Source organism: Erythrolamprus reginae, chromosome 3 (assembly GCF_031021105.1).
Source record: "Erythrolamprus reginae isolate rEryReg1 chromosome 3, rEryReg1.hap1, whole genome shotgun sequence".
NCBI lineage: Eukaryota > Metazoa > Chordata > Lepidosauria > Squamata > Dipsadidae > Erythrolamprus > Erythrolamprus reginae.
The window spans coordinates 148,508,672-148,522,626 of record NC_091952.1 but is presented as its reverse complement, the minus strand read 5'-3'; the positions used below and the strand labels follow the sequence as shown (position 1 = coordinate 148,522,626).

The 13,955-nt window shown below is 38.2% G+C and overlaps 1 protein-coding gene across 2 annotated transcripts in view; it reads right to left on the bottom strand.

The window, feature by feature from the left end:
* KIZ (kizuna centrosomal protein) overlaps positions 1-13,955 on the bottom strand; it is a 96,779-nt gene that overhangs the window by 69,181 nt on the left and 13,643 nt on the right. For both annotated transcript variants that reach the window (XR_011558660.1, XM_070747000.1), the window contains exons 2-4: positions 8,128-8,190; positions 6,687-6,849; positions 4,669-4,758 (exon numbers count right to left, since the gene is read on the bottom strand). Coding sequence is in view for 1 of the 2 variants with exons in the window: in XM_070747000.1 (XP_070603101.1) it covers positions 4,669-4,758; positions 6,687-6,849; positions 8,128-8,190 (316 nt within the window). In the remaining variant the exon portion in view is untranslated. The remainder of the gene's footprint in view (positions 1-4,668; positions 4,759-6,686; positions 6,850-8,127; positions 8,191-13,955) is intronic.

Here is a 13,955-nt window from a genome sequence, read left to right as displayed (position 1 = left end):
CCAGAGGGAATTCATTCCAAAGGGCCGTGGCCGCCACAGAGAAGGCTCTTCCCTTAGGTCCCGCCAGATAACATTGTCTGGCCGACGAGACCTGGAGAAGGCCGACTTTGTTGGACCTAATCGGCTGCTGGGGTACATGACCTACATGCACATATATTATTAGACTGTTTTCATTTTAAATCAAGCTTCACTTTCATGGCTTAATCCTCTCTTCCCAGCCTCATGATCTAGAGAGGGACAGTTGAGAGGACAGAGAGAGAAGACAAGGGTTTATTGATCAAGAGATGTGGAACCATCACTCGAGTGTCCTTAACTGCAGTATGCAAGCTCTCCAGCTGACTAGTATTAGGGTACCTTAAGCAGAATAAGATACTGCCTTAGTGGGTGAAACAAAACTGGAATGCAAACACAAAACCTCAAAGGCATACTATTGCCTAGGTTTTATTTACATAACCATGAAGGAAAAGTAGCATTGCTCAGTTCTGGCACCTCTTATAGATACTTTCTTCCACTGCAAAATTGTTATATCTTCAGCAACCAGGTTTGCATGGAAAATGCTCAAATTCCTATTAGCAACAGGACCCCAATAAGCATGCACTACATTCCAGACACACGGCTTACTTGAAGATGGATTCATGTCTTTTATCTCTTTTCACCTTGAACTGATGCAGTAGTTACACACAAAAAGGTACTGGTTCAGAATGAACAACTTTAGTTACTTACATGAGGAGAGTATAACTATGATGCATTGCACTGAGAAGTTGCTATCAGAGTGGCTAAATTTTATAGCTTCAAGATCACAAACAATGGAAACAATGAGCATATAGCAGTTATCATCCATTGCTTATCAGTATTAGCTGCGTTGCCTCCAAACAGCAAATGAGTGGGATGGTTTTGGCAGGATGGAAACCAATATAAAGATCACCCCTTTGGCACCATTTATTTATTTATTTCATTTATTCGATTTTTTAAAAAATTCCACCCTTCTCCTTAGACTCAGGGCAGCTTACAATATGTTAGCAATAGCACTTTTTAACAGAGCCAGCCTATTGCCCCCACAATCCGGGTCCTCATTTACCCACCTTGGAAGGATGGAAGGCTGAGTCAACTTTGAGCCGGTGAGATCTGAACCGCTGACCTGCTTTAGTCAGCTTTAGTGGCCTGCAGTACTGGACTCTACCTGCCGTGCCACCTCGGCTCTATGACTGTTGTCAGCTTTAATATGGCTATACAAATGCTACTACAGTACCTCATCCCCCAGGAGGCCATTGTACATTGGAACTCTATCTAATATTGGCACTGCTTGTTCACATCCAACCAACCAGCTGCATTAGACAAGTGTTCTGGAAATCCATATAGGTAATTTTTGATATACAAGCTTAATGGAGGCTGTTGGGGTCTGGATGGATGTCAACAGACTCAAACTCAACCCGGATAAGACGGAGTGGCTGTGGGTTCTGCCTCCCAAGGACAATTCCATCTGTCCGTCCATAACCCTGGGGGGGGGAATTATTGACCCCCTCAGAGAGGGTCCGCAACTTGGGTGTCTTCCTCGATCCACAGCTCACATTAGAGAAACATCTTTCAGCTGTGGCGAGGGGGACGTTTGCCCAGGTTCGCCTGGTGCACCAGTTGCGGCCCTATCTGGACTGGGACTCACTGCTCTCATCACCTCAAGATTCGACTACTGTAATGCTCTCTACATGGGGCTACCCTTGAAAAGTGTTCAGAAACTTCAGATCGTGCAGAATGCAGCTGCGAGAGCAATCATGGGCTTCCCCAGGTATGCCCATGTCACTCCAACACTCCGCAGTCTGCATTGGTTGCCGATCAACTTCCAGACACAATTCAAAGTGTTGGTTATGACCTATAAAGCCCTTCATGGCATCGGACCAGAATATCTCCGGGACCGCCTTCTGCCGCACAAATCCCAGCGACCGATTAGTTTCCACAGAGTTGGCCTTCTCTGGGTCCTGTCGACTAAACAATGTCGTCTGGCGGGTCCCAGGGGAAGAGCCTTCTCTGTGGTGGCCCAGACCCTCTGGAACCAGCTCCCCCCAGAGATTAGAACTGCTCCCACCCTCCTTGCCTTCCCGTAAACTCCTTAAAACTCACCTCTGCCATCAGGCATGGGGGAATTGAGGCATTCTCCCTCCCTCCCCCGGGCCTATATAATTTATGTATGGTGTGACTGTGTGTAGGACTGGTTTAATAATGGTTTTTTTAAATGTTTTTAAAATTTATTAGATTTGTTATGAATTGTCTTATTGTATGCTGTGAGCCGCACCTAGTCTACGGAGAGGGGAGGCATACAAATCTAATAAATAAATAAATAAATAAACAAACAAATAAATAAATAAATGAGACTGCCTGTTATAGTCATAAGTCATGACCAACCAATTTTTTTTGCTACAGTTGTTAAACAAATACAAATGTTTAGCAAACTCACTGTTCACTTCTTTTTTTGCGGAAAAGTGGAACTAATCACTGTTGCCAACAAAAATGTCATAAATTGTGGTCACATGATCACAAAATGCTGTGGTTGCCAAATGTCTGAAATGCCAAGTGCCTGTGGTCATGTAACAATGAGGGGAAGGAGGGAGGAGCCAACAGAACTTTGGAATTGGATTGTTAGTACCTTAGGAGCAGGGGGAAGTCTATTTTAACTTCAACGGTCACTGAGTGACCACTTTAAGTTGACAGCTACCTGTATACATTTAATAGATCTTCCTGATCCTTGGATAGTCTTGTTAACTTCAACTTTAGTGTCTTGCTTATGTTGACCTTCAGGTGGATTTAAAATGAAAACACATCAGCACTAATTTGGTTGATTTGTTTAGTTTTGATATACATGTGTAGTTTTGTTTGTGATCTTGCATTCTATTAACTTTGAGTTCTGATTGCATTTAAAAATAAAAAGCAGCTTCAACACACATGATAGGGATCTTGCAGAGTCCTAATATGTAAACAGCTCTGCCAAGTGACTAAAATACAAGCTGCAGAGGAAAAATGATCAAATTCTATCCACCTATGCTTACAGAAATGCTTTTGTTTCTGTATGCTGTCGTTTGAATCCTAACCACATTTGTAAAAACTATCACCCTCTTACAGAGGATTAATAAATTTAAAATGTACAGTGAAAGATCACAAACAATTTGCAGTATAATACTATAATAATTGTAAAGTACTGTATGGCTTTTGGATATCTAATGTAAAATATTTAAAATAAAAACCATTCAAATAAATATTTTAGGTGTCACTATAAAAATGGACCGAGGAAAAATTAGTATTTTACAATTCTATCCCTATTGTTTCATAAATATATGAACAAAATGAATGTCTATATTATACAAGTCTACTTATCTAGGTCAAGGTTGGTAAAGCTCTTTGCTCTGTATATAAGGAAGAATGGTCTAAATTCAAGGTTTCAACACCTTTTTAATCTACAGCCAGGAAAAAAGAAATCTATAACCTCAGATTAACAACTGCTAATGCAATGAAGAAAACCTTCCTGCCACTATTAAACACATCTCCCCCTCACACACACATATACACACATGAAATAGTGTTGCCTCTGTTTCTTTCCTGATAAGAGTCTTAAATACCAAACAGTTAAATGCATAATAACATTTACTGGCAGCAAGACAGCCTGCTTAGCTGATACATAAAGCAGGTAAAAGGAGGAAAAGTTAATTTCTTGGCTGAATGATTCCATCGGTAGCTATAGGGCAAACTAGAAAGTCTTTCAGTAAAGTAGCAGTTGATTCTTCTATCAATCTGCAGCACACATACTCTTCCAAGGAATGCATTAAATATGAAAATCATATCCTGTTATCATCTGTTTCCAGCTTTCAGTCCAGTAAGCTTTCCTTAATGAATGTTGTAGCCTAAGGGACAAGCATGCTGTTGGCTTTTCTGAATAATGGAGTGATGCTACCCATTTTGGCTTATTACAATATCGACTAGCTGAGGGGGTTTCACATATAGTCACAAGTGACTACTCTTGCCAGCATGCTCCAAGTTATTACAAGATGTTTTTAGTCATTTCATCTAAAAGAGCTTTCCTGCTTTTAGGGAAGAAAAACAGTTCTGGTCTTGAACTGTATCATTTATATGGAGATAGGAGGGGGGATTAGAAGGCTGCATTACCACAGATATATAGCAGAATATATTTGAGTATTACTTGTCGGCTTTGTCCATGGTTTAGCTATGCAATCTTTGCTTTTTAGAGGGAAAAGAAAGGTCAAAATGTATGAAATTATAAATTCAACATATTTCAATTAAAATTTACAAGACTTTGCCACACTATTTTGAGTCTAGAACTTAAGAATGCTAGATGAATAGTACTAGGAAGTGAGGGTTTCAATTCCTGTTTATTAATTTCACAATGACTTTGCTTCTTACCTAAAATCATATTGTTTAAATGGCTTATAAGCTTTACAACCAATTTTTTAAAATAATGCAAAAACCTTCTCAATTAAGATATGTCTACAATCCAATCAGTACCTTCTATTCCACTGATTCAAAAAGAAATCTAAACATGCCTGAATTTTCCCGTTAAAATGATTGGAAAATAAAGAACAAGAAAAAATAACGAATAGAAACTAAAAAGAACTAAAAAATAAAATGAGAAAAATTGTTTTACATGCCTTAAGAATTTTTACATACCTGATGTTCAGTAGCATCTCTCATTTCTCGTTTTAATGTATCTTTTTTCTCAACTAACAGCCTATTTTTAATGTCTTTTTCATACTCTGCCTAGTATATGGAGAGATTATAAATAATCGTTAAGCATTCAGGTTGCGATGTAGCCAAAGTTAAACAGATGTGTCACTGATTTCAGTGGAAACCAATTAAGCATATGTCTTACTTTTTCCTTTAAATTAAGTATTTTATATGATTGGATTGTTTTGATGTAGTAATATGTAGTATACTGTATAAAAATTAACTTATTTAAAAGCATTCTAAATAACATTCTCATTTAAATATTCTATATACAGTACATTAATTTTAATCATATTGAATATTGTATTTACCCTAAAATGTAAGATATTATTAATATGAGATGATTAACCAGAAAAAAGGAAGATTTTACAGGACAAAATCCATATGCCTCTGTTACCGTATTCGCACAAATTTAAATAACTCTTCAATTTTAAAGTTAATTTATTTGAAAAATAACTAAGCTTACATTTAGATAAATAAAGTATATAACATGGTTTCAAAGCTAAAGTAATGTAAATTCTTCCATTTTATTTAAAATCAACTAGATTTTCAGATTTTTCATTAGTTTTCATATCTTCTAAATACATAGCCATAGCCAAACTGTACATACCGGTATTTACACTCTTTTATATAATAATTATCTAAAACTACACAAAAAGTTTTAGAACTTTTTCTAAACTAAATTAATGTTAATTGCTTCTCCAGTTTGAAACAAAATTATTTGTTTTAGTTAGTATGTACATAATTGATTTTCCCTAGATTCAAAGTGTATAAGAATTTTGAATTAAAATGTGTATACAGTGGTCCCTCGATCATCGCGAGGGTTCCGTTCCAGGACCCCAAGCGATGATCGATTTTTCGCGAAGTACCGGTGCGGAAGTGAAAACACCATCTGCGCGTGCGCAGATGGTGTTTTTACTTCCACTGCCGCCCGCCCTTCGCCCGCCCACCCCGTTGCTCGCGCCTGGGGTGCGCGCGCGCTTGGGGACACCCTAGCTCCGCTTCCCAGCTGGGAAGCGGAGGTGGGGTGTCCCCAAGCGCGCGCGCTTTCCCCAGCAACGCGCGCGCGCGTGGGGACACCCTAGCTCCGCTTCCCAGCTGGGAAGCGGAGCTAGGGTGTCCCTAAGCGCGCGCCCTTTCCCCAGCAACGCGCGCGGGCGTGGGGACACCCTAGCTCCGCTTCCCAGCTGGGAAGCGGAGTTGGGGTGTCCCCAAGCTCGCGCGCGCCGCCTGCCCGCCCGCCCACGCTGTTGCCGGCTCCGCTTCCCAGCTGGGAAGCGGAGCTGGGGTTTCCGCGCGCGTGTGGCCCGCCAGCCCACGCCGTTGCTCGCGCCGCCGCTGGGGTCGTACCGGGGCAAGAGGGGGAAGACCCAGGGAAGCCTCTGCCCGGCGGGGAAACTCCACCATCTACGCATGCGTGGAAGGGCACGCATGCGCAGATGGTGGAGTTTACTTCTGGGTTGAAAACTAGCGATATAGCCCTTTCGCGATGCTCGAGGACGCGAAACTCGAGGGTTCACTGTATTTGGCAAAAGGCATCGAAGGTGATAATGCAGTAAATTCAATATAAGACCTTCTTCTAAAACATAGTGAGCATTTCACAATGATTTAATAGCTATTAAAAATTACATGCTGCATATGGAGTAGCAAAGAATCATAAGAATTTGAAATAAAATGAAATGCCAAGAAGTATTTTCAGTATATACTTTTAGGTCCTGTTTCACTGATACCACAATCAAATTGCACATTTAACAATTAAAGTTAAGGTAGATGAATAATTTTGCAATAGATATGCAGGAGCCTAAAGCTCTCTAGCACCATCTCATTTCCAAAGCTTAAAAAAAATAAAAATAGCCTACTGCTATCCTTATTTATCAATTTATGTCACATAAGATTTCCTGAATAGGCAAGTTGGGCTCCTTCAAAGTTACTGTTATTTATTACAATAGAACACAACATACCTTTAGTTTTTGAAGGGACTCTGATCTTGAAGCAAAGTTATTAATGTGAGCTTCAAGGCAATCAAATTCTTTTAATAAATCTTGGTTTCGGAGCAGAGATTTCTTCTGCCGTTCACATATTTCATTTAAATATTTTTTTAGATTTGTGTATTTCAATTCAGTTCTACAGAGAAACAAAAAATCAACCATAAACTGTACTAGCTTGTTTTTGTAAAGAGAACCATTTTTTAAATAAACACAGGATTATCAAAAGAATATTTAAAGTTAATGGTAGATGGAACTATAAAAACGAATCGTAATCAGTGGGGGGGGGGGAGGGATTCCTTTTTACTTTAAATGTACAAATTTACTTATTTCTACTTATTTATTTAAATTTAAATAGCAGTTATGATGATTAATCAGCTAATAGTAAAGCCAAAAAGCAGGACCCTTAACACCTTCCAAGCCCTAGGTACATGGCCCAGGTACATAGCCAAGTTTTGAAATCTTTGTGTAATGTCAACAGGGTTGGCTCCATTCTAATCTCTGAGGGGAGAATATTCCATAAGGCAGGAGCTGCAGTTGTTTTCTAGTTCCTACCAGCCAATACTTTAGCTGACATAATCTGCAGCATGTCCAATCTAGATCAGAAACTCTTGGAAAAAGACGTTCTTTAAGGTAAGCTAGTTCCAAGCCATATATGGGGTTTTAAAGGTGACAACCAGCATCTTGAATTGTACCCAGATTTAAAGGTCCAATATGATAACATGAGACATGCTTTCTTCTGAATAGCTGAACTGCATTTTTTTCGCCTTTCCATACAATTAATTTTAAACATGATGGATGACATGTATTTATATTACTATTTTTCTACATTATCTGCTCTATTTTTATCTGTGGTGACCTAGATTTAGGTTTTGCTTTCCTTAGGTGCCTTCTCTCCACTCATGTTCCCCATTCCAATTTTCAATCCATAAAATGCATCCATTAAAGTCTAACTACTAACTATACACGATTGATCTCTCCAGGTTCCTAAGGGGTCAGTAAGGGGCGTGCATAAGTGCACTAGTGTGCCTTCCGTTCCCTGTCCAATTGTGTCTCCTTATCTCATATATTTTTTCTTCTTTTCATATATCTTCTCCTCTATTTTTATATCTTTTCTTCTATCCTTTTCTTTATATATATTACAAAAAGGTCTATTCTCTTCAATGTGTATTGTGTATTGGATAAATAAATAAATAAATAAATAAATAAATAAATGAATGAATGAATGAATGAATGAATGAATGAACAAACAAACAAATAAATAAATAAATAAATAAAATAAACTATATATGCCAATCAGCATTGTAATGAATCATATTGTTAAATACTATTTTAAACAGCAATATTTCCATACTATGCATTACATAATAATACATAGTAAAACTAATAGAACTACATGTTGATTTTAAATGCTTACCTGGAAGTATCAGATGTGCTGTATTCAAGCATTCTTCTTTCCAATTCCACCCTCTTTGATTCACTAAAACAAACACAGAATGAAGTTACTAAATTTTCTATATATCATAAATAATTTTGTAGTATGCAAAGAGAAACTATATAGAATTGTAAGGCTTCCACTTTTGGGAGTTGTGATATATAAATTTATAAATATAAATTTTGTGAGCATAAATAAATGCTCACAATGACTTTAGAAACCTTCCTCTACCACATGTCCCAAATATTGATTTATTACAATTCTTAGACAAGATTATACAATTCTTAGAAATCACAATATCATGACACATAAACATTTACTCTAGAATAATCTTTCAGAAATTGCAAAATGTTAGAAATATTTATAATATCTAATTACATAGCACTGGGATCATGCATTATTGAAAGATGTCAAATTAGAATCCTCTGGGCCATATGTTATACATAATTGTCTCCCCACATATTAGGGCTATACATGCCCTACATTTGGTCTAGTAACCAGAAAATATTTTAACATATTATTAACGGTATGTCTGGAAGGACCACTGTCTGCAATAACAAAAGTAAAGTTACCATGTTGTTTCCTAAATACTGTACAACAAAATAAAAAATATGGGTATCACTACAAACATTGCAAAAGCCATGTTATTTTCTTCTTTTCCTTTCCAGTTTCTCTTTCCTGAACTATGGCCTCAATAAACAAAGAGGTAAATAGTGATAACATGAAGGCAGAAAACATCCCTAGAGATCAATTCTTTGAAATTATTAGTAAAGTATGCCTTAAAAAAACATTTAATTATAATTTTATATACAATCTTGGCACGAACTTCAAAATCAGAACATTTTGTTCTAATTTGCTTTCAACAATTCATTTTGAATTTTAGATATTGCTGTCTTCTTTTAGTTTATTTGATTCATCATTTAATTTTTTATAAGCTGCAAACTATATTAAAGGTTATTTTGAATTTTTTCTTATTATAGCACTCTAAATTAACCTACCATACTTGGGCAAAAATGTGATGAACTTAGAGAGCAAAAAAGCAATATAGAAAATTATTAATATTTGCTGCCATTCAATGCTCATCTCAATTTCTGCATCACATACATAGTATCCCTAGTTAAAATCTAATTAACTTATTATTATATACATTTTTGTTTGGGGTATGAGCCAGTGTATATATGTATTGATTTTATATAATGCTGCTCAGTTTGCTCATTGCCCATGTCACAGGCCCACTCCCTTCCTTCCCTCCTGTAATTTGCTTTGTTGTTGCTATGCATGCTATAAATACAATATGTACATTGTATCAGCGAAAAGAAAAATATTTTATTTCTTTTCTTTTTTTAATAGATTTTATTAGACAATTTTCTTCTTTTTATATTACAATTTCATCTTTACAACAGCTCTGTAATGGTATATATCCTAAGTTTTTTACACATACATTTTAATTACATTTTACCATAATATACTAATACATATATAATCTTACTCTATACTTATTTCTAATTCTTTCATTCTTAATTTTCTAATCTGTTTCTAGAAACTAACCATTTGTACCATGCATTCCAAAGTGCATAGTACTGTTTTCTGTTTCCCCTTTGTCTTTAATTTCCATTGTCAGCCTGTCCATTTCAGCACAATCGAATATTTTCTTTATTATCATTTCCATTTTTCCAACTTTGAGCATATATAATGTTTGCTGCCATTATTATATGCAGCATTTAATATTGAGTTGTTTTATTATACTTCCGTTAATATACTTAGAAGGAATAACCCCGGGTTTAACTCTATTTGCTGTTTCAGCATTTCCTCTAGCCATTGTTTTATCCTTGTCCAATATTTTTGTGCCAATGGGCATGTCCACCACATCTGATAGTATGTTCCCTGTGTTTGTTTACACTTCTAGCATTCTATGATCTATGTGGGAACAATTTTGTTTATCTTGCTGGTTGGTGGTGCCATCGGTAGAACATTTTGTATAAATTTTCTCTATGGGCTGCCCACATTGTCAATTTATATTTTTTCCCCATAGTTTTTCCCAATTATCCAATTCTATGGTATGACCAAAAGTTTTTGCCCATGTTATCATTGTTCCTTTTATTGTTTCTCCCTCCATTTTAAAACTCAATATAATTGTACAGTTTTTTAATCAACTTTTAATCTGTCCTCTGTAGCATTCTATCCAACTCTTGTGGTTTCTTATACAACCCATAATTTTCTGCATTTTTTTATGTCTCATCTGAATTTGCATATAGAGTCACAATCCATCTAAATTCTTGATTTTTGTAATTCGTCTTGTTTTTAGCTTTTCTTGTTCATCTAATATCTCCTTGTATCTTAAAATTTTATCTAGATCTAGTACATTTGGATATATTAATGCTTCTGTTTTTACTTCTATTCGTCCTGATGATTCAGGCAACGTTAGTTGTATTTGGTTATAATTCGAAGTCCCAGCGGAGATATACAGTATCTATTACCAAGGAGTAATGCATATATAACGGATACATCCACTTCTTATAAAATACAGTGACACCTTGTCATACGAACCCCTCTTCATACGAACTTTTCGTGATACAAACCTGGTATTTAAGACTTTTTTGCCTTTTCTTCCAAACTATTTTCATATTACAAACCTGAGACGCCACTGCTGGGATGTTCCGAAGCACTAGGATTTCCCTGAGCCTCCCCTCGCTGGGAATCCCCACCTCCGGACTTCCGTTGCCAGCCGAAGCACCCGTTCTTGCATTGCTGGGATTTCCCTGAACCTCCCCTCGCTGGGAATCCCCGCCTCTGGACTTCCGTTGCCAGCCGAAGCGCCCGTTCTTGCATTGCTGGGATTTCCCTGAGCCTCCCCTCACTGGGAATCCCCACCTCCGGACTTCCGTTGCCAGCCGAAGTGCCCGTTCTTGCATTGCTGGGATTTCCCTGAGCCTCCCCTCGCTGGGAATCCCCACCTCCGGACTTCCGTTGCCAGCCGAAGCGCCCGTTCTTGCATTGCTGGGATTTCCCTGAACCTCCCCTCGCTGGGAATCCCCGCCTCTGGACTTCTGTTGACAGCCAAAGCCCGTTATTGTATTGCTGGAATTTCCCTGAGGCTCCCATCACTGGGATTCTCTTCATTTTTGCTGGCACTGTTTTGAATCCCAGCGACAAACTCTCCCCTTCCAAACAGCATGGCCTAGTCTCTCTTTTTTTGGCAGAAGCCAAAACGGGGCTTTCAAGGAGTGAGGAAGTCTCTCTCAGCGACCCAGAGAAAAGAAGCCCTCCCTTCCATGGAGCTCAAGAGAGGAGAAAGGTGTGGGGGAAATGAGCAGAGTGGAGTGGACAGAAACGGGAGGCAAAGACTCATGGAGCTCAAGAGAGGACAAAGTTGTGTGGGAAATGAGCACAGTGAGGAAGACAAAAACGGCAGGCAAAGACTCATGGAGCTCAAGAGAGGAGAAAGTTGTGGGGGAAATTAGCACAGTGGGATGTACAAAAACAGAAGGCAGAGCTTGCCGGCAACTTCAATCAATTAGCTGAGTGTCGTGAGACAATCAGTGGCTTGTGCTAAGCAGGCTCTGTTATTGTTTGTTGCAAGGAGGTAAATTGCTGGCAGGAAGAGACCGGCGTGGGGATGGGTGGGTGAGGCTACATTCAGTGTATAAGACGCACCCAAGTTTTCACCCTCTTTTGGGGGGGGGGTTTAAAAGGTTGCATCTTATACTATGAAAAATACGGTAGCTACTACCTTGAAGCAAGTTATTCTGCTACAGATGTATTTCTCATATAATAGTATTGTCAGCACATATAAAATGTATTCATTCCCCCCAAAATATGTTGTATTCCACTTTATAAAAAACCAAGTTAGGGAATATAATCAATTTGTCTGCATCAGTTGGGTCAAACACTAATGCAAAATCTTAACCAGAATGAATTCCAGAAACACTCTGTCTAGAATCTGATCTCAATTTGCAATGAAATGATTCATGATTGTAGAGTAAAGCAAATATAACTTCTGGAAAGGTAGAAAAGCTGAGAGAGGGGGAGGGAGAGAGAGAGGGAGAAAAAGAGAGAGGGAGAGAGAAGTAAAGAAAGATACATAATTATTGATGCAATGAAAGAGAAATATGTCTCTGTTTGTGTGCTTTTGCAAGAGGGGAGGGGAGAAGGAAAGTAATCCAGTATGCTTCTTGGCCAGTTGAGCGGTAAGGTTTTGGTCAATGTCCCTGTTCAGTCAGGACATGGTTTGAAAGTCTTAAAAACATTATTAAAAATCTTCAGTCTTGATCAGACATGCAGGGACAAATTATAGGATGTGTAAAAGAACCAAAATAGAGATGCTTATTTGTTCAATTTCACACAAGGCATCTGAAAGTGTGTTGTTGCATTGGCTAAATCTATATTTGCTCATTTGCACATCTCTAGTCAATGTCTGTGGCTTCTTCCTCAAACCCCAAAAAGTTTAACCTTAAACTGTCTACGGTTGACCTCACCCCATTCCTAAGAGGTCTGTAAGGGATGTACATAAGCACACCATTGTGCCTACTGTCCCTGTCTTACTATCCTATTGTCCAAATTTACTTGTACCTACTTTGCTTTTGTTTATGTTTACACCAATACCTGCTGTCTTGTTCATTTTTTGACAAATAAATAAAAAATAAAAATATAAAATACCTCAAAAGATTACCTCAGTGCATGCATATTACAGTGGTATTTCCATAGCAATTTTACTATTAGGTTTGTCTATTGCAGCTATACAGCACAATGTGCACTTCCACTGCATATTAACTGCTCCTTTGTATCCATGTAAGCATAGTGAGCATTTTGTGCTCTTTCAGCTATTTTCCCATTATAATGCAGATACTGAACCATATCTTTCAAAGATCCTAGAGCACTGATGGCAAACCTTTTCGGCACTGGGTGCCCAAACCAGACCGTGCATGTAGGTGTGCTCGCCAGAGTGCCAGAAACCCAAAGACCAGCTGGCTGGTGCATGCACGCCATTTTTTGGCCATTTCCAGGCAGTTTTTCAGGCTGATTTCAGGTCATTTTTCAGTCCATTTTTGGCTCCAGGAATGGCCCAAAAATGACCAGAAAATGGCCCATCTGGAGTCTGCTTTTAGAGTGTTTTTGTACCATTTTCAGGCTGTTTTTGGCCTGAAAAATGGCACCAAAACAGCTGAAAATGGCTTTAAAATGGCCTCAAAACAGCCTGAAAATGGCCCCAAAAGGCCAGAAAATGGCCTGGTTTTTGGCTGTTTTCAGGCTTTTTCCCACTGCAGTGAAGACCAGCTGGTGACCATCTGGGTGCCCCCAGAGAGGGCTTTACGTGCCACTTCTGGCACACATGCCATAGGTTCACCATCACAGTCCTAGAACATTGGGAAACTACCAGAAACCTGGAAAAGGATTGATGTAGTTCCCATCTTCAAAAAGGAAAAAATGGAACCAGGAAACATCAATACCTGAGATGATAACCAAGCAATGAATATGCAAGTACCTAGATGCAAACAAAGTCATAAATAAAAGCCAACATAGGTTTGTCAAAAAGAGATCATGCCAGACAAATCTTATTCTATTATTTGACACAGTGATAAAATTAGTGCACCGAAGAAATGCTGTTGATATAATTTACTTGGAATTTAGTAAGGCATTTGATAAAGTAGACCACAAGTTACTACTTGATAACACAGAAAAATGTGAGTTAGACAGCATCACCACCAGATGAATTTGTAACTGTCTGACCAACGGTATTCAATGTGTAGTACTTAATGGATATCACCAGGATAGGTCTAGTACTCTTCAATATTAATGATTAATGTGAGTAA